This window comes from Armigeres subalbatus, chromosome 1 (assembly GCF_024139115.2).
Source record: "Armigeres subalbatus isolate Guangzhou_Male chromosome 1, GZ_Asu_2, whole genome shotgun sequence".
Classification (NCBI taxonomy): domain Eukaryota; kingdom Metazoa; phylum Arthropoda; class Insecta; order Diptera; family Culicidae; genus Armigeres; species Armigeres subalbatus.
The window spans coordinates 159,373,992-159,396,461 of NC_085139.1; the positions used below are offsets into that span (position 1 = coordinate 159,373,992).

General features: G+C 40.2%; 1 protein-coding gene across 3 annotated transcripts in view; it reads right to left on the minus strand.

The window, feature by feature from the left end:
- The window catches only part of LOC134205421 (protein timeless homolog), a 269,302-nt gene that overhangs the window by 58,006 nt on the left and 188,826 nt on the right, over positions 1-22,470 (minus strand). For all 3 annotated transcript variants that reach the window (XM_062680651.1, XM_062680650.1, XM_062680649.1), the window contains exon 11: positions 9,987-10,128. In XM_062680651.1, the coding sequence (XP_062536635.1) occupies positions 9,987-10,128 (142 nt within the window). The remainder of the gene's footprint in view (positions 1-9,986; positions 10,129-22,470) is intronic.

Sequence of the window (22,470 nt, forward strand, 5' to 3'; positions counted from 1 at the left end):
AATTCCTGGAGGAACTTCCGGAGGAATTCCTGGAGGAACTTCCGGAGGAATTCCTGGAGGAACTTCCGGAGGAATTCCTGGAGGAACTTCCGGATGAATTCCTGGAGGAACTTCCGGAGGAATTCCTGGAGCAGCATTCAGAGCAAAATTGGAATGGAATTGGAATTTGTGGAAGAATTTTGGAAAATTTCTATTCCTTGAAATAAGCTCACCACGCCGACCCACGCCACCGCCGCCGATTACTAACGGCGTGACGCCGCTGGCTGAAAATGATCTATCACGTCGCCGCCAATAAATTTTCGTTCGGCGCACAGGTCTAGATGTACTTTCGAATTTACTGTTCTATATTGCGCTCGAGGAAGCGATTAGGAAAGTTGGTGTGCAAAGAAGCGGTACCATTATCAAGGGATCGCATATGCTCCTTTGATTTGCGGACGATTTTGATATTATCGGGATTGATCGTCGTGCCGTGGAAAAGGCTTTTGTCAACTCACGATCAATACCAGCAAAACGAAGTACATAATCGCTGGTAATCAACGATGGTTCATCAGTTGTGGTGGTACTGACGCGGAATTTGTGAACCTTAGAACTCTAGTGACGTGCGATAATGATGTTACCCGCGAGGTGAAAAGGCGTATTGCAGCTGCAAATAGGGATTATTACGTACTTCTAAACCAGCTTAAGTCGCGTAGTCTGCGAACGAAAACGAAATTTGCGCTGTATCTAGCTTTCTACATTCACCATAATGGCGGATGCTATAAAAAGTTTGACAGTAACTGCTTCCAGACAATGAACTGGAATTCCGATCTAAGCAAACGTTGAATTTTTTCGTTACCAAGGGAATCCATCGAGTTGCTTGTTTTTCATCAATAAAATTATTCTTTTAATTTCAATTAATATGTAATTAAAACCAACTTATGTTTCTTTTTTTCAGGAATTATGTTTTATATTAAAATTTGGAATGGAATCTGAGTAACGTAACGTTTTACTAAAGTCGCTTACATTTTCAACGGCGGTGTAGGCTAGATGTACCAGTCGCACTGTGATCGGATATCATGAAATCATGGCATTAATAAATAACCCCTTAGGGTTGCCTAATAGAAGTTTGGTGTCTTCCACAAAGTTGTTGCTTGATAAGTAGGCCTTCATGTGGTGATGGAACTATAGTTCCGAACTCTACTCTATTCCCAAAATTTGATTGTTTTTAGTTTAAATTTGTATCTATGTACAATATTTATTTTCGCATAAACTTTCTATATCCCAGAGAGTAATATATGGTAGGGTCTGACCCGATTTAACCAACAAACAAGCTAAAAAATTTCTCAATTATTGTAAAACATTTAAAATATATGGAAAAGTCGGTTTATTTTCCCACTCCCTCCACATCCCAGATTTTATCTCGGAGAGAAGGTTTGGGTTGTAAATAATGAAACGGAGGGGAGTTTGGTTGCAGAAACTTGCCGTAACTCTCAAACGACCTACTTTTATTTGTTTAACTGTATGATTTTGCGCTCAATTTAACATACACCACGAATTCCTTGGATGTAGTCCTACTATTACTACCATTTATCAAATATATTATATTAACAATATGGTTCACTTCGAGCTTTTCCATACAACGAAATGGCGAACCATTTGCCGGTGATAACAACATCATCTAGCGAGCAAAGAGGACTCTAAATATGTTTTCTTCTTGTTTATTTTAGCAAATCTTCCTGGTAATTTACAGTGACAGTCATGCTGTGGAAAAATTATCATACGACAGTGCAGGGATGTCCATACTTTTCTGAATAAATCGATCATCAACAGATCGATTTTTTTTATTTTACACGTATATCGATGATAGAGAAAAATTAATTGTGATATGACTGCTCCAACAGAAGCTGTTCCACATACAAGAAATGCTTGCGGCGCGTTAGAAAATATTGATTCAATTTCTTTCGGGTGGAAAATAATTGAAGGCATTAGGGTAAAGTGCCCAATAGTGGACCCCCAACCAATAGTGGACCTTCCAGCCATTTTTACATTATTGCAGCACAATGTAAACATTTTGCCATGAAATTTCATCGGGAGAACCTACCTTACAGTCCTATGATTTGATTACATGCATTGGAAATGCTATGGAAAGTTAAATTAGATGATTTTTTTACAATTCTATGAAAAATAAACACCAAAGTGTCCATTATAGGAATATTTTTGGGGGTCCATAATAGGAAAGAAGAACGTCCCGAAAGAGAACATAAAAATCAAATGAAGTGTCGACTATAGGGAAGCAATTTCCTATTATGGACCCCCAGGGGGTCTACTTTAGGACGAATTCAGTCAGACTTTGAAATGCTAATTTCAACGAATAACGTCGTGTATTTGAGTGTTTTATGTATGTATCGCGAAGAGGAGAAGCAGAGCTTAGTATTAGATATAAAGCAGAATTAATATGTTGAAAATTTCTACTCCTTATGACAGGAAGAGTAAAATTTCGCTACTAGGGGGTCCACTATTGGGCATTTTACCCTAGTTAGTTTTTTGCAAGATTTTTTTATCCACAATTGCCAGCATCCAGGTGCTAACATATATGTGCGGAAAGCAAGGTTTTTACTAAACGTTGCACCAACAATTTGCATGGCGAAACCATTACACGCGGGTTTCCTTAACAGTTCGTACTTTTCTTGAAAAAAGTATTTGATGTTAGTTAAGCAGGAAAGTATTCACAACTTCACCTACCAAATATGTTTTGAAGAATTTGTTAGATTTTAATAATAAAATTAATATTTTTTCTTGAATATTGATTCCAGAACGAATATTTCTAGTGCTTTTCATTTAAATGCATCAATATTCTTTTTGAGTGAGAATTTCAGTTTTATATCTATGGGTTTGTATCCATGCTTTCACCGAAAGCAAAATTAATAAAAATTAGTCGAGCTTTTCTCTGCATCCTCTGCAGTGATTTGACCGATTTGCAAGATTGTTTGCGAATAATTTGTCACAGGCATAGGGCTTCCTAATCATCCATTAGTGATATGCACCATCGCGAAAATCGTCGGCATTTCAAATTCACAACTTGTTTTCTACCTAAAGATCCAAAAGCCAAAATCTGACCTTATAATAGTTGTAGAGTGCTGCATTTTAAGTCGATTGTTCAGTATAAGTAATTGAAAAATCTGTCATTGTTTCATTGTTATGTGCTTTATAGTTCGTCAGCTTGTGCTCGTGAAAAAGTACAGGAAAAGAACATGGTTTCCAAGATAACCTATTTTAGCTTTGTTGTATAATCACATTGGACAGTGTCGAAAGGGCGACGTCTTACGTCAGTTCTTCAAATTACATCTCCAGCCCCACGGACCAAACTTTGTTTGAATAAAAAACAATCTAAAATACAATTTCCTATTCTATGCCATATTTTTATTTTAAGCATATGACGATGCAGAGGGAAATCCAACAAGAATGCAACTAAAAATCTGGATTGTCTTCGGTATACAGTACTCTGAACATACATTTTCCAAAACTAGATGAGTTTTCTTTTCGAACCCTGGCAGAACAAAAGAAAACGGTTGATATTTCACAGAGTTATAATCCTTAGGATTTTGATAAAGTGTTGGCTGTCCCGATCATTTTGTCCAACCCCATGTATGGCATTAAGAAATGCAGTTTTTTTCCACTGGTTGAACAATTGGTATCTTTTGAATTAAATTACTATGTATTATAATGAGATCAGGTGCACAATATGGCATACCACAACAAAAGGTTGTTATAACTTTTTTTATTTTGACGAAGTGAACAAATTAAAAGAAAACATGGGCTCAATGGCTAAAATTATTGTCATTTATTGCATTATTTAATGAAGAATATAACTTCTGTTGTAAAATTTTTCGACAATGCAGAATAAATACTCGTATTCAAATTGCATAAACATTTGCAAAGCCCAGTCCCAACCAAATTGCATTTTTTGTTATATAAAAGCACATCTTCTAGCTTTCCTCTATACGCCTTTTATATATGATGAAAATGCATTTCAATTTCATAATATTCCTTGAAAATTTGGCCAATAACAGTGTGGTATCCTACAATGATGTGTAGTGTATCAAAATCAATTTGATTTATTCACGAATTCTTCCTTGAAGTATTTTCGTGCTACGTTCGTATATGTTTGAACCTTGTGATCAATTTGGCTAACTGCAAACTGAATTGCTAGTTCCGAATTTTAGCGCGTTTCAGATCTAGCCTCGTTAGTTTCATGAACCCGTCTTTACTGAAAATTTTCATTTAGGTTTTACTGTCCCACTGACAAATTTCAGCTGGATTACTGTCACATTCTATAGAAATTTGAGTGCGATTCTGTTGCTTTTTCATGGCTGTTGTATTTTGTCGTGTTCATATCCTACCATGATTCAATCAACAAAACAATCTTTGAAATGTGAGTTAAATAGTGACAAGGGTTATTTCAAATGGTTTTGTGGATGAACGGATGTATAAATTAGCATTACCATTAGCATTGAGCAATTCGCTCAAATTCGTAGGTGGTACAAGCCAAGACTATTGTATGAGAGTAGCATCACTTTCATCCGTTACCACAGATATTGATTTGGGACTAACCACTATCTCTTAGATGGAAGCAATGCACTTTCCAATAGTCGAGATCTGTCCTGGCCACGTCCTTGCAAATGCTGAGGAAGGGGAAGGATGGTTTGTTGGACACCTACTTAAGAAAGATGTAGAGAACTCTACGACCTCTCATAGATGCCACGGGAGGTTTTTTGGGTTTGTTTGGAAGGTTATAACAGTAGGAATCGTTTTGGTAGAACGTGAAACACAGAAAGAACTAAGATAGAAATACAAAGTAGGAAAGGGACAAGCCTGGAATTGAACCCACGACCTCCTGCTTATAAGGCAGAAGTGGTTGCCACTAGACCACCGAGCTCGTCTTTGTGGATGAACAGATGAATAAATAGATTCAAAATGTTTCATATTTGTAAATTTATTAAGTATTTTCAGACCGTGAGATCATTGTTTCTCAATAAAAAGTAATAAATCATAATTATTTTATTAGCTTGTTACTAACTTAACCAAAATGTTCATCGGGAGTTGATAAACGGATGATAAGCCGGGCAGACCACATGTTATTCAACTATCTTGATAACACTACCTTTGTCAGAAGTTTTCGTTTTGTTTTCGACACGTGAAATGTCAGCAGGGAAATAAATACAAAGACATGCTACAAGCTCGTAATCGGAACTAAATGCTCGCAAAGTCCATACACATATAAACAGTAAAAATGCGTGAACTCCTGTGTGTATAAAAGTGGCTTTTTCAAATTGATACTGCCCAAAAGTATAACCTTGTTTTTTGTCTCAGTCGATTCTTTGACTAATCTATTGTCAAATTTCCGAGAGAATCATATTATTTGATGTCTCTAAATATTTTTAAAATTCATACAAAAAAATTAAAAATAAAATGAGCTTAGGAGAGTAGGTCCAATGTAGGATGAAAACCGGCAAACAGTAAAGAAGTGTGAGAACACAAAGCGAGTATAAAGCGAGATGTAAATGAAGAATATTTTCAACGTGTTTCAATGTCTATCATTTTCGATAAGGTGCACACGTGTGTAAAATCGTGCAAAATCAAATTTATTATACATATTAGCAAAAACATGTCTACTAAAATTTTGCCAAACATTTGATTTTCCTTTGGCATTTGTGGTGATCTACCACTACATTGTCCTTTACCAACTACCCGTCGAGGTAGTTTAGGATGATAAAAACAGGCAGCTCATCGACGGGTAAATAATTATGAATATTTACCTCTCGATAGTTACCTGACAATGTATATATAGCACGTAATTAGAATTAATAAATTAGAGTTAAGGTAGAGCTTGTTCTTCTCTCCACCGACCATATCACATTCCCTAGGAGCTGGAGATGGCTGAGGCCACTCCAGAGAGGACTCGGCTTCGCTTCACATTCGATTGACTTTAATAGATTATGTGCACAAAAAACATCAGGCGTCCCTATTTTTTTGTGATGACATTTTGAAGTGTGTGTGTTTAACGATCCTCATATTTTGGGTTGTTTCGTTTCAGCGTGTATCGATCCTTTTGGGCACGGATGGCGCCACATGCGGGGTCGCCAAAATATCGTGAGAGTGAATCATATTGTTAATATAGTATATTTGCTTGCATGCTCTGATATTTTCGAGAATACGATGATAATTTTGTAATCATAGTTAGATTCTCGAATATTTCCATAAAAGCAGAAACTATGATAGCTTAAAACCGAGATTTGCTGTAGAGATAATGCAAAATAACGGGATGAAAAGGTAGCAATAACATTGTATTCTTTTTTGTTGCTGGCAAAAAAAATCGGATCTTTGTCATTATTATCTCCGACAAAAACAAAGTTTTGTCGTTGGTTCTCTTTTGTCGCTTGTTTCGCAAGCGCATCCAAGAAAAATTGATTCCCTAATTATACATATTAGCAAAAACATGTCTGCTACAATTTTGCTGAACATTTGATTTTCCATTGGCATTCGATTAACTTTAATCGATTATGTGCACGAAAAAACATCAGGCATCCCTAGTTTTTTTCTGATGACATTTTGAAGTGTGTGTGTTCAACGATCCTCATATTTTAAGTAGTTTCGTTTCAGTGTGTATTGATCCTTTTGGGCACGGATGGCGCCACATGCGGTGTCGCCAAAATTTCGTGAGAGTGAATCATATTGTTAATATAGTATATTTGCATTTATGAAGAAGTAACAATAGAAGTTTTTTGTTGGTACTATATAGTTGGTACTACAGTTGTAAATATTTTAATCTTTATTTAACGTTGGCATACGAACTGCTTATGCTGAACGTAATATAAATACAAAATGTTTTGTACATTAATCATCAAAGAACGTAATTATCTTTTATCAGAACTAGGAGCTGTTTCACAATTTCAGGTGATGTTTCATGAGAGCCCATTTTCAACGATTTAGATCTTGAAGAAGAAAATAGAATAACGCCAAATATACTGACACCAGATGGTATTTCTGACAAATCTTATCAAATACACATTTTCTAATTATTATGATTTGCACACTCCTCGAATTAGACATAGATTTACGGACAACGTTAAGTAATTTACGTTTTGACATGAACTAGGCAGAGCTTGCTGAGAGTATAGTTAAAATCAATCCTTCTTGTTTCGAAATCCGTCCAGAGTGTATTACCTTTAACTTCAAGGGAACCAAATTTGTATTGCCATAAAGTGATTTCTAAGCTAAATTACAGACCAATATATTTAAAAAAAAATACTGCAAAATAATCAAAACGAGGCCCGGAAAGTTTATGTGCTCATTATAATATGAATTTTACGTTCACTTTGATTGAATAAGTGACAGGTTTCCGTCAAACACATGAGGAACTCAATAAAGATTAACGCACTGTGAAAGATTTACGGCAAATTTCTGCAACCGAATTCGCGTCCGTTAAATTCTGTATAACCCAAAGATTCTATCCGTGATAAAATCTAAGCGGGAAGTGGAGGGAGTAGGAAAACAAATCAATTTTTCATCATATTTTTGAATATTTTACAAAAATTAAGGCGTTCTCCAAGTTATTTCATGGTCAAATTGGCTAAGACTCTACTATATATTACTCCCGGGATATAGAAAAATTATGTGAAAATAAATATTTCACATAGATTCAAAATTAAACTATTAAACATCCTATAAAAAGTTAGCTGAAGCGCCGCCCTAGCGGTAGAGTTCCGAACTATAGTTTTATCACCACATGAAGGCCTACTTATCAAGCAACAACTTTGTGGAAGAAACCAAACTTCTATGAAGCAACCCTAAGGAGTTATTTATTAATGCCAGGATTTCATGATATCCGACCACAGTGAGTCGTGGCTATAGCACCAGTTGTCGCACTAGTGCTTTATATGCGAAATAGCCAATCAAATCACCACAAAACAAGTTCAGATCGATAAAGCATATTCATATGAAACGATAACACCTTTGATCTCCTCCAAAATAAGCAAAGCATAATTGTAAAAATTGATTTTGCTTAATTTTTGACGTCCTTTGCACTAGTGGTCCCTATTTGGCCAATCCCATAAGAAAACAATGGGATTTTCCAAATATAGAACCAACATTAAGAATAGTGCCACAACTGGTGCATGCGTACCTATTATAGATTAATCAATTTTGAGGATTATAACAAATTTTATTGTGATATTCACAGCTGTTCTAAGGAGCAGGAAGTAAAACTTTTCGATTGATATATAAAGTCGACCCGCATGCCTTTGACTTATTTTTTAAAAAACTGTTGGTCTTATGTATGGCGACAATTGGTACACCAACCCTAATCCAAGAGCTAAGAAATGACAAAACACCATTGATGATCTGATAGAAAATGAAGATGGTGGAACTTGGTTAGAACTCATCAGCTGTATCTGAAGTAAGGTTAACATAATCTTTCACTTATTCCCTTTGGGATGCTTCAAGTGATATTTTTTTAATGATTTGACGTTGAGTCCATGGAAAACTCCCTGAAAGTTATCCTCCATGTCTTAGATCCGTAGACCTCAAGATTCCAAAACGTATTCACTTATGACGCGAAAGCGTTCCTTTGTAGTTTGCTTTTGTGTACTGCTCCAAAAAAACGTGAATACAATTTGTCTTCTGAGGACTGACTTATATTCAATAAGACATTTGTCAATAACTCTACAGTTTAAAAAAAATCAATTCATAGTTAGCACCAAGTTACCCTTAAAAATTATCAATCAAAGTTTTAAAGTTTTGTGTCAAAGTCAGTGGACAGCTATCAATCACGGGCTATTTTATCATTTTGGATTTAAAAAAGTAAGTAGCATTAAAATCTTCGACTATTGTAACTGAAAATAATCGAGCTAATTGTGCTAGAATTACCTACGCGTATGAGGGCGTGGATATTCGAGAAGAAAGTGGGAATTGTCCAGAGCTCAATCACACGGTATATTTGTGAGATCGTAAACTAATACACCTGTTAAGGTAAAGTTTCGTCTGGTTCCATTACGTGGATTTGATTGAAAACCCGTGGCGGGGGCTTTTGTTTGAATTCTGTCTATCATAAAGAATATTTGAACCGTTTGTTTGAGAAACTGCATATGTAACATTTTTGGCCAAAATGAGATTTTTTTTTAAAATACGAAAAAAAAATTTTTGCTCAGGAATGTATGAAAAAAATTTCGTTTGTTTGAGAAACTACATAATGTCCACGTACTTTGAAGAGCAATTGTAGAGTACTGCTTACATTTTTTGCACTGAAAGTGCCACAGGGTGTTGAGTTTTGCCAAAAAATATTGATCTGTATCGGAGAAATCGAAAGATTCGGTGCAAATTTGTTAAAAAACAGTTTTTTTGTTGTTTTCTCGAAATAGTGTAAAATGGACTTATGCAGTTTCTCAAACAAATGATTCATTTAGTCTCATCGTTATAAGTCAGCAGCTGGACTGGACTGGAAGCGATTGGCCCAGGATCGAGTCCAGTGGAGGAGGATACTCCGTTCGGCGTAGATTCACCTAGGAGCAGTCAAGTATCAAGTAAGTAAGCATACCTTCGAATCCGTTTTTTATAGTAACAGTTTCCAAAAAACGTCTCTCACGAAGATTGCTAAATGTAGTGCAACTCAGTAGGAGGCGATCGAGCATATCGTATCTGGGTTTTCCAGATTTAGTTGATTCAACTTATTTCTAGTTAGAGTAAAAAGCAAATGATGTTATTGTAAACGCATTCAAGGTTCAAGACATTAAACTTCAAATAATTAGTTACTTTATGAAAAAAAATTTGAAAAAAATTAACGCACCTCATACATCATGCGTCTCCACTCTCCATGTTACTCGAATTGTGAAGACGCATACAGACGGAACACGAGTTTGGTTTAATTTGATTATGACTCAAGCCTAAAGTTATCAATAAAAATTGATACATGGAGTGGAATGTTGATTTGTATTTGTAAAGGCTGTACTCACTTGGAACAACAAAGCCGGCATTTTACACCCAACGGCAACCCTGTGCAAGATGGTAACGGCAGCTTTAATGGACGCTGCTGGGATAGTCTCAAAGTCGCTGAGCACCAGAGTACAGGCATGCACGACTTTCGGATTCAGCAATCTGCAATGAAGAAAAAAGGGGGTTATGTGAAAACTTTTTTATGGCATTGGAATGTTTATGTTTATAATGGAGTCATAATTGCTGTCTATTAATTCCTAATTCAATAAAGCAAGTTTAATTAAAAAGAGATGTGTTTCAATTTTTTATAACCACCGGCGACGATGTATAAAAATAATTGAATGACATTCCAAGACGATAATCTCTTGTGTAAAATGTTTCTGCTCTGTTATTGGACATTAAACGAGCTCAAAACAAGCGATCTGCTCCGCTTTTACGGGTACAGCGCACCTGGCATCTAATCGAAAGCAACAACCGGCGGGTAATCTCGGGTAAGACGATGCTCAGCTGAAAGTACCATCGTTGCTTCCGTCACCGACGAGACGGACTAATTTCCCAAATCATAAATCAGAACACGGCGCTCCCTAACAAGGCGCTCATAATTTTGCGCGAGGTGTTTCACAACTGCGAACATAAGAGATTAATTGCGAAATAAAATCCAATTAATTTTACGCGAAACATTCTTGCAAACCCTCCTACGGACGTTTCTGCGCTGAGTGACTCGGTGCGTCGGATAAAGCCACCGCCGCATTTCATTTATTAGATACAGGGGAACCGGCGGATAAAACGAGTCCCGCAATTCAGGTGATCTGGTACCCAATCCGGGGTTTGCCCATAATCCCCCAATACACTGCGAGCAAACATTCGGCTGGGTCTGCTCCAAATGGCCTCCGATTTCATGCTCCTGGTTGCGGAACCGGGTCCTTTGTTAGTCTTGTTCTCCGGCGCCATCGCATACAACGTATGTTGCTGCACAAATTTGAATTTGAATAATCTCATAAATGTCGCGCCGTAAGTGAGTCTAATTTAAAGTAAACACAGGATCATACGAGAACGATACCGACGACGGGGGTGACGTCAACCCGAACATCCTCCTCCACATTCCGTTCCACAATGCGCGGGCTATTGTCGGGCGAGGTGAGGTGAAGGAAAGATATATTTGAATCGCACCACATGTGTCACTGCCATCGCGTTTCGGAATTCGCAAAACGACGCCGTCAATGTCGTCGGCACTGAACCTTCATCCCGACGGCATGTGCCCTCATCCATCGTTTCAGGATGTGAGGGCGGTGGATGGCCGGGGTAGTACGTTTCAAAAACACTAACCGCGTGAAATATGTGCATTGTGTCCTTTACTGTGAAATTCTCTGGGCTGAGCGGCTGCTGGATGGCAACGGTAACAGCAGCAGCAACAACAACAGCAACATCCACTTATTCGCTGAAGAGCCCTTCTTGGAAACATATAGCGAGAGCACGAAACGAGGATTGCTTTCCCCAGCGCAGTATGGGGAGGTTTTTTCCTTCTGGAGCTCGCTGCACCCACTTGACGAAGTACAAGTACATGATGAAAGGCAACCATTGGTTATGCAACTTGTTCAAAATCGGAAAAATTACTGCGTAAGAAGGACGAGGAAGATGGTTATTTGTAGAGATAATAAGCTCAGCTTCATAATGGATATGGGACAATTCCTGGAGATTCTACAAGGCAAAACAGCTTCCTTGTGTTAATTATCGTTTGTGCTTGTTATTCCTTTGTTATCGTTGAATTCTTTTCCAAATTTTCTTTATATTGTTTACCTTCTTTATTTTCTACATTTTAGGATCCGTCTGTAATGTAATGCTTATCATCTGTGCAAACATATTACTCGACTCTATCTGCCATATACAGAATTCTTCTCATTAAGGCGCTTGTTTCTTTTGTTGAAAAGAATTCTTTGACACCCTCCCAAAATACGTTAGAGAAAAGAAGTGTTGTGGATGTAGCAACGATTTTTTTTCGAAGGAATTTGAAAGAATTTTCAATAGGAATTCCAACGAATTTACTGAGGAAATATCAACTAATTTAGGGACGAAATTTCATCATCAAACGAATTTTTGGTGGGAGCTCCAACAAATCTTCGACAGAAATTCAACAATTTTCGAGTTAAAATTCCAAGCAATTTTCCACGAATTTTCCCTGAAATCCGTTTGGACATTGTAACACAAGCAACTGGCTGAACCCGTAAAGATCACTACAACATTATCAATGTACGAGATCGAAATAGTCATCCGTATTGCGTATGCTTCCGCAGTGAAAACGCTGCACTCTTTCGGAAGGCTGTACTTCCCTGCCAATCCAGTGCTGTAGAATGCGGTTCCTATGGCATCTTCAACCTTGGAATTGTCCTGCCGGTCTACATAAGTACGAAAGTACTCGGTAGATTGGCTGCTTCGAAACGAGTAATAGCGTCACGGAAAGAGCTGATCCCTGCTCTCCGAAACTCCGATTTTCAGTTCGTGCTTGCGAGACTGTTGTTCTTCCACGAGGACCAGGAACGTTCGCTCCGAGAGAAAGCTTCGCAGCATGTTCAGATGGTGTCATATGCCTTCAACAGGTCTAACAAAACTACCGGGCAGTGCTCGTCTACGGTTGAAAATAATCTCTTTAGCTTAGCTGAGCTTTAGTCTAGCTTTGACTGACTCCGTGATTGACCAAAGTCAGTGAAATTGCACAAGGAGTCAACTGAATGATTTACTGGGATTGTTCGAGCATTCTCAGTGTGCAAGTGTCAGTGACCCAAATGTTCAAATGAACAATAAAGGCGCCGGCCACATTATTGTAGCCAGTTGGAAAGATTCAAGGAACATAAGTAGAGGGTTTTGGCTATTTGAAGACCGTCAACTGAATGATTTACTGGGATTGTTCGAGCATTCTCAGTGTGCAAGTGTCAGTGACCCAAATGTTCAAATGAACAATAAAGGCGCCGGCCACATTATTGTAGCCAGTTGGAAAGATTCAAGGAACATAAGTAGAGGGTTTTGGCTATTTGAAGACCGTTTTTATCTCTGCGTCTCCACAAAAATCACAGGAAGTATCACCAGTAAGTCGGTATGCATCGTTGGATCTGGATTCACTCTGATAAGTGATGCGACCGTGCCAGTTTTGTGCACAGAGATTTGAACGAACGGCCAGCTGCACAAAGCTGAACAAACCTACTACTGCACACCGAGCAGGAACACGATCAAACGCGCACCAATTGATTTACTTTTCGACCGCACAAAGCACAACGATACCGGATCGTGCAAAGTGTCTAAGAACCGAACATGAACACGATCAAACGCGCACTCCACACCATGCAAGCCGGGTGTCATATGAAAACTGTGGAGCATCGCACTTTGAACGACCGAAATGACGCGCAATACCTAACGCACTGTTCTCCAAATACTAATTCATTAGTATCGCTGTTTCGGCGAGAAAAAAATAACACTATGCATGCCCTGTGGCATATGTAAACTCGATTGGTAGTGATCTCTTTAGTCCGACAAAGTAGGAATCCGTGCCGCGGCTTGAACGAAAAGCGTATTGGCGGTTATCAAGTCGATTCCAGCTTGATTATCAATCAACGTTTGATGATCCGCAGCTTCGCCGTGCAGGTCGTGAGCGAAATTGATCGAAAAGGATCGGGTCCGGTTCCGTGGCAGAGCGCGTTTCGCCAGATAGCAGAAAATTCACCGTTGCTCCAGATGTTATCTAGCAGTTCCAGGAGCGTTATCTTCACGGATAGAGGTAGGCGTTGTAAGGAATACCTTTTCGAATCGGGCCTGTAGCAACACTTTGCGCTTTATCGGAACTGCCGAGAGTCTACAGCAGTCCGTTCAGGGTGAATGTTGTACTCATCATTGATGCTGGGCGAATTTGCCATTTAGAATATTGAAAGGTCGCAGATCTCTTGGTGTTTTTACAGAAGGATGAAGGCAAATACGCAGGCAGACACCTGAAATTATCACTCAGGGAGTGCGGTTATCGGAAGGCCACCCAAGTAACGGAAAGGTTTCTGAGTTACCCTCTCCCATAATGCCCTAATCTCCCCGGGACTACCTTCCAGTATTACTTCTGGAGGATAGGCAGTACTAAACATACTCCTCCCAAAACGACACTTCTGAGTCCTTTGGCGCTCTTGTTTGTGCCAGTAAGCACACAAAAACTTTGAGACTTTAATCTTTTCCTTTAGATCTACGTACTCCCCCGTAACCGACGACCCGTCTCAACGGGTGACCGGACGAGTGCCGAGGTCGATCCAAAGATTCCGGGTGGAGATAACTTCTGGTTCATTGGTGCTTTGACGACCCAAAGCCGGTGCATTCGCACGTCATGGTCTACTCAGCTGGTCCCCGGCAGTGGACGAAAACCGAGTTTCGAAGGCCTTGAGCCATTCAGCTCCCACCTTATTCGTTGAGCCATTTAGCTCCCCTCGGTCGCGATCGCGGCAGATCTAACCTACTCCGACGAGAAGTTCCCCGAAATCAGGAGTTCCCCCGATACGGGCCGTTTGCGCACGTTCTGCGGCTACGCGGTCACCGCAAGCTGACGACGTTGGTAGCTGGCACTGGCGTTCCCATTTATTATCGACATATATCTTCCGCGACGGAGTGCTCATGGTCCGCAATCCGCAATGGCAGCCTGCTGCTGCTCCGTGCGCCAGCTTCGTTGTAGGATGTCGGCTATCCTGGACGTCTCTTGCGACCGCTCTCCACTGTTCTGGGTTCTGGCATATTCTTCTGACGTTGTTATCGGTGGTAGTGTCCATTCCCCATTGTTCAAACATCGCACTTCTCAACGTTTCAAACCGAGGACATGTGAACAGGATGTGCTCAGCCGTTTCTGTCATGTCTGGGCATTGCGGACAGGCGGGGAAAGCCGCATGTTCGAACCTGTGCAGGTACCACCTGAAGCATCCGTGGCCTGTTAAGAACTGGATCAAGCCAAAGTTTAGCTCTCCATGAGGTCTGCTAATCCATGCATATACACTTGGGGGTAGGCGATGGGTCCACCATCCCTAAGCCAAGTAGTCCCACTCCCTCTGCCATTTGGCTTCCGTTGCTGCCTTGATATTCCTTCCAGCATTACCGGTGCCTCTGAGGGCGTAGCACTCCTCGTCTTCCTCCACCACCAGTTTGATAGGCATCATGCCCGCGTGTATACATGCCGCCTCGCGAGATACGGTGCGATAGGCGCTGATGACTCTCAGGCACATTAGCCCATGAGTGAGTACTCTCCAGCTTTCGCAGGTTGCCGACACCCAGGCTGGCCCTCCGTGTTGTAGTATTGAAACCACCACGCTTGCCAACTTTCGCTCGTTAGCACACTCTAGAGACGTAGTCGACATGACTTTTAAAGCTCAACGTATCGTCGAGCATCACCCCCAATTGTTTCAGAGATCTCTTGGGGGTGATGTCACAGCCTCCTGCACCAATTTCCGGTTGTTGACGACTATTATCTCCGTTTTAAGATGCGCCAACTGTAGCTTCTTACTGCGCAACCATTCCTCTACTAGACTGGTCGAATAGTTTGCAATCAATTCGACCTCCTCAATGGGCTTTCCGTACACGGTCATGGTAAAGTCATTGGAGAATTTCACTAGCTTGACTCCTGGCGGAAGCTTTAACCTCAGCACACCATCGTACATCACGATCCACAGTAAGGGACCTAGAATTGATCCCTGCGGGACACCTGCCGTAATGGGGACGCTAACCAAACCCTCGTCTGGCTTGTAGATCAATACTTGATTCTTGAAGTAGCTTCCCAGAATCTTGTACAGCTCTACCGATACCTCCAGTCGAAACATCCAGCACGCACTGTTGAATGCATTCCGCATGTCGAGTGTTATATATCCGGGAATGTCCGCTCGTCCAGGCACCTCTGCATGGCAGACCTGAACATGTCCGAATTGGTCATTGTAGCTGCCTTCAACGCCATGTTCGGGATCCCGTCCGGACCAGGTGCTTTACTCTGGTCGCCTTGCTCGAGGGACTTTGCCATCGTCATTAGCTCATCTACCATCTCATTTTTGACCCTAGCTACCTCTTCGTCATTTGCTTCTACTCTCGCTGCTGGCGGCCAATGGTTTAGGCCGTGTGGGGGGGGGGGGGGATAGTACTTCGATTATCGTTTTCAAACTCGTTAAACATCGCTCGGGTGGAGCCAGCCCTCCTCTTGTTTTGGAAATCACCACCCGACAGGCGTCTCCCCATGGGTTCGCGCTCTGGCACTGACTGTCGAAGCAGTCTTTCTTGCTCTTTGATAACCTTGATTAAGGTCAGCCTCGCCGCTTTGAAAAATATCGATGCGTTCTCTCCTCACTTCCGCCGAGCGTGGCCTTTGTAGTCTTCTTCTAGCCCTAAGATAGGTTGCTCGAAGGGCTGCGAGGGCATAGCAGCTGCAGTAGTACACTCCATTTATTTTCGCTATAACTGAACCTTCCGCTCTTGTATTCAGCACCTACTGGTTCGGATATCTTCCCGTCGTACAAATCGAACGACCAAGATCTCGTGGTGTAGAACGACGCTAGCTGCTTTTTTCGGGGTTATCCGTGAATCCGTCCACTTGCCCGAGTACTACGCTGCCGCTAACCGCAAGTCGAACACATCTGTATATGACGTCTATCTACAGATGTGCTCGACTTGCGGTTAGTGGCAGTACGGTTCGCTGTTGCCTACGGCCACGCTGGGTATTTCTTGTTTTCCATAGCTCCCTCGTCTTCCGTCTCGATGATATTCTCGTCACGAAATTCATCCACGACGCGACGACTGGCTTCTTGAACCTGCTTTTTTTGCAGGCATTTGAGGGTTCTTAGACACCAAATTTCTTCCTTCGTTTTAGGAAACCATTATCCCGATAGTTATGGCCGCGATCATTGGCCGATATTCAACGGTCAAAAGCTGGCGTAATTACTAGAGGTAGTGTGTCGGCTTTGCCTATGCTACCACGGATCAAATGAACGATTGCACAGTCACGGTGTGTCTGTGACCATTATTAACGAAAAAAAATGTCCATCCATTCTGAACTCGCCTTTCGAAAGGTATAATATCCAGGCGTCTGCTATGAAAATTTCAAAATCTTTCATCTAGGGAATCGAAAGTTATAGCAGTTACAAATTTAATGATTTTTGCGTTCGATATCTCACTAATATGCAACCATATATACCGTGAATTTCCTCCTGATTACATCCAAATAAATTATCATCAAATATGCAATTTGCAACCTCAATCAACTATAACCTAAAACCTATTCTTTAAATAATAGAAAAAAATAGCAAAGGATGTTAGAGATAACATTACACCCAGGTTTTTTTACACGGTTGGAATTCATTAATTTCTCGGTTAACTTGAATTTTTACAGCTTTTCAAATACCCCCTGAATTTTCTTTGATTTTTTGTGAATTTTTTCGTGGGGTTAACTCACTGTTTCATTGATGCTGAAGGTCTTAAACGACTAATACCAAACCGTGTAAAAAAAACCTGGGTGCATACAAATATCGATGGCAAAATAGACAATACAACCAAAATACAGTACATATTCAAATTACAGAATTATTGCACTTCAATCTCCTAATCATATCAAAGTGTGAATATTGTCTATGACAGACAAGTAACTACACTCTGTATGATGATTCTGCTTTTATTAAATATGATAATAGTTGGTAACATAGAATACCGCGCTGAAACAATGTTGTCTTTCATGGGTACTGGGTAGTTAGTAAAATTAGTAACCAACATTTAAACAACAATGTGCATCATTTGTTGTCAGTTATACAACCATCATCCAGTTCGATTCAAGCAGTGGTACGAAAACGAGTTCCATTTGGAAAAAAATGGGGAAGGCTAGATCACACGAGGATACCGCCTTTTCCGAGAACGGTAGACGGAAAAAGCATATATGCACCACTTCGGAACGTCTCAACAATTACTGAAACTGACTTGCTGAACTACGATACATTTACTTCATAAATTAATGCATTTACTAGATAAATTAACTGACACAGGGAATACTAGTATCCGACTAGAAGATGGAAACCATCGCATTTCCATGAAGCCAGGTAAGACAATGAGAGATTTCAAAAGACTGAAACTATTTAAGAAATATTTCACTGTCATGAGACGATTTTCCACCAAATCATATTACATATCGTATTTCGACCTCAACTGTATGGTCGTCTTCAGTGTCTCGTACTTCACTCGACTCAAGTCGAGACACTGAAGACGACCTTACAAATCAACAGACTAAATACTCACGCTCCTCTAATGTGGACGTGTACTATACACATATGGAAGTGTTGGCTTGACAAATGGATTGCGAGTGATTTGACTATGCGTCCAATTTAGGAATCTCGAGCTCATTCAGTAGCCTCTAGGTTGCGAAGGCCGATGGAAGTCCTTCGTAGCTTAGTTGGTTAAAGCACTAGTCTAGCGTACTGTAGGGTCGTGGGTTCGAGTCCTACCGAAGGGAAAGTGGTTACCTCAAATACATTTTCAATTCATTATCTTCCACAAAATGTACATATTCACATATAAGTTTTCATAACATTGTAAATTAATTTATGTAGTAAATGCATTATTTTATGAAGTAAATGTATCGTTTTTCAGCAAATCAGTTAAATTGTTGAGACGTTCCAAAGTGGTGCATACATGCTTTTTCCGTCTACCGTTCTCGGAAAAGGCGGTTTTCCTCGTGTGATCTAGCCTTTCCCATTTTTTCCCAAATGGAACTCGTTTTCGTACCACTGCTTGAATCGAACTGGATGATGGTTGTATAACTGACAACAAATGATGCACATTGTTGTTTAAATGTTGGTTACTAGTCTTACTAATTACCCAGTACCCATGAAAGACAACATCGTTTCAGCGCGATATTCTATGTTTCCAACTATTATCATATTTAATAAAAGCAGAATCATCATACAGAGTGTAGTTACTTGTCTGTCATAGACAATATTCACACTTTGGTATTATTAGGAGATTGAAGTGCAATAATTCTGTAATTTGAATACTGTATTTTGGTTGTATTGTCTATTTTGCCATCGATATTTGTACAATGTTATCTCTAACATCCTTTGCTATTTTTTTCTATTATTCAAAGAATAGGTTTTAGGTTATAGTTGATTGAGGTTGCAAATTGCATATTTGATGATAATTTATTTGGATGTAATCAGGAGGAAATTCACGGTATATATGGTTGCATATTAGTGAGATATCGAACGCAAAAATCATTAAATTTGTAACTGCTATAACTTTCGATTCCCGAGTTCAGAATGGATGGACATTTTTTTTCGTTAATAATGGTCACAGACACACCGTGACAGTAGCACGTACGTACGATGTTTAAGAAACGATCTTATTAATTCATAAGTTTAATAATTTACTTTTCAGAACATGAATCAACGCACACTAAATCTCACTAGATACTGAGTTTTCCTAATTTATGCTCGACTAGAGGAAAACAAGTAATATAAATTAGCTAACACCCATTAAGAAACTATGCCACTTGCACCTTATAAAACACACTACGACACGGAGAAAAATTGATCGTTTTTGCCTTCTGCTTGCCTTCATAATAAAGTGAACGATTCTGAGCAAGTTTAATCCTCAGATACCGCGCAATTTGAACATTGTCCCCATTGTTCGCATAATTTAACGAAGTAGGAATTCGCGAACCCGAACATCAAAAAAAAATATCCACGATATCACCCAAAACAATGTATCTCGTTCCGACTGACGATTCAAATTAGCCAGTCAGATTACTCGCTGAGAATCGTGGCGACCGTGGAATGCCGGACAAGCCTAAGGTCAACGTAAGTTCAAAAGACCGACGTGCGGGTCGTTGGCCGCAGACCACGCGTTTCTTTTGGCGTCATGATGCGCTATATGCTGGCTAAACTCCATGTGTTTTCTTGGCAGCTGACTGTAGGGAACTCAGTCAATTCTTATCGTAGGTAACTTAATGGCGTATTTCTTCTAAAGCGTTCTTGCGGTGATCCAATACAAAGATTAATTTCGAAAGACGCAAACGGACATGCATGCTAAATTATTTAATAAATAACAAAATAAATATAATATTCAAATCTTAAATTAAACATTGAACTAAATAGATAAATGAGGCACACTTGCTGCAATCTTCAAGTAGCACCCTTGCTACCCGCAGAAGAACTTCAATAAGCGATCGCCGGCCTCGTCAAGGTCGTACAAGAAGACTGCTTCAGCAACAAAATCGCCATAGTCCTGGCTGAAGCAGATCTGAGAAAATCGCCCCTGAAAACTCTATATCCATCCATCCAAGATAGACTACCCCAGAGAGATGTGGCTGCGGGTCTACATGCGAAGTCATGCATACCGTTCTCTGTCAAATCGAAGCTGTCTCATTTAGCGTCTTTTTATTACAGGCTCGGATGATCCTAGCGGCACGGACGTCCTGACTCCGGGGCATTTTCTTGTTGTCTTGGCTTTGCTATCCATTTCCGAGCCCGTCTTGTCCCAAATTCCCAGTAACCGTCCTTCATGCAAGAATGGTAAGTTGGTATAGAAACCTGGTATTTAATAACTGTAGTAGTAATTATTTAACACTAATCTGTGATGCCTCTATGTCCCAATAAAGAATGTAATGCCAACAAATCGAAAACTAAAAATGAAGAGGAACTTTCCATTTTGGTTTATTCATTCTGTCGCCTTAAATTCGTTTCATTCCTTTATGCACCACAATGGAAATTTAAAAAAAAATACCAAAATTTACAATTGGCGCTGGTTGGTTTTGAAGTTGTTAAAAACTTTCCTCAAACGATTACTATTTGCCAACTGCTTCTACCAGTGCTTTTTTGTTCTTTGTCTTTTGGGATGCGTTAGTTCCTTCCAGGATTTTCCTCCGGCAGTCATCATCGCCGGTCTTGGTACATTGTTCGTGTAGAAAGATAAATACTTTATAATTTGAGTAAAAACTTAAGCCACCATCGCTTTCGACGTCGTCGGGCGGCGCCATCGTCTTCGTCCGTAGTAAAGCCAACCAGCAAGAAACTGTTCCCCTTGCGCTCCCCTCTAAACTAAACTCCAGTGGAGCAACGCCCGGCCGCCGTCAGCCAGAAGCCATCATCATCGTCAAGTTGTTGAAAATTGCCAACCGCCAGCCTGCAACAGTTTTCCTCGCCACCGGCAGCGTTTAATGAGTCCCAATTTCCATCCACCAACAACGACACGGTATGTTGGGAGATTTAAAATCTCTCCCTTCTTTGCATAGTTTTTCAGGCTTTATCCGGTTTGAGAAAGATATTAGACGCCGTCGTCGGTGCGTGACAGCGGTGGAAGGAGAAAATCTGCACTGTCGGATGTGTGGATGGAGAAATCAGCTCGGATAATGACGGGAGATTAGGTGGAAGTAAAGTTGGGAAAGGCAGATTATGAAGCTTGACAGTAAAGCGATTAACAAAATTTACTCACTGATATGGCTTATGCTGACAAGTAACAGATAGGAAAATAATATGGATGCAGCGAATACGGAGCAACTGTTATTAAGCTGATCATTCATCATTGAGAAATGAGACTCAAAGATTCAGCAGACTTATGCTATCTATTCGGAATATTAAGATTCATTCAGAACATAATACATTATGTTATTATTTCCGCAATAAAACTAACTGTTGCCAAACAATGGTTCGAACGCTAATTTTGGTATCCTCATACGCAGCAAACTTCAGTTAGAGAACAGGATACACGCTACCTAACCACGAGGGGGTGCACCATATGTACGTACAACCCTTGTCGCATTATAATGGCTGCAGCAAAAATTGCGCTACTCAGCCATATTATTGTCTGTGACCGCACGCAAACAGAAACCTGGAGGAGGAAGGTAGAACTCGGTCTAAGAAGATCACGCGGCTTATAGTCATGAGCCAAATGGCACCCCACTAAGCGGAAACCCGTCTGTGTACAGTCTGAAGCCCCGGCGTTGTGTTGCAGCAACAGCAGCAGGATCACCGCCGCTACCACCAACAGCAACCGAAACAAATATATTCAAATAAAGTTGTTTAATGAAATTTATTAACGGGATTAAATTTATGCCATTAGGTAGTAGCTTTCGGCCCCAAATAGGTACTCCCCGGGTTTGCTTCCGTGGGTTTATTATTTGTTATGTCTGTATAAACAGATAGAAACAGGGGCCCTTACATGGTCGTGTTTGAAAACGGTACAAAACCGCTCGAGTGGTACTAAACGGAGCGGTGTCAGATTGGCGAGAGTTACCGAATGTATCCTAGTGAGGGCGATGAACGAAAAATGACACTAACATGTGTTCTGTTCAGAGTGAGAATGGAAGCTGAGCTTTCTGCGTGAATGCTAGCGGGATAGAATACAAGAAAGGAGGTGAAATTCAGGATTAGGGATAGACATTTGATCTCTCATAGTCCTAGTATAATCTTTGCTGGTCTGAGAAGAGCATGATTGCGATAGTATATTAGTGGACAAAATATTCACGATTTAAATCGT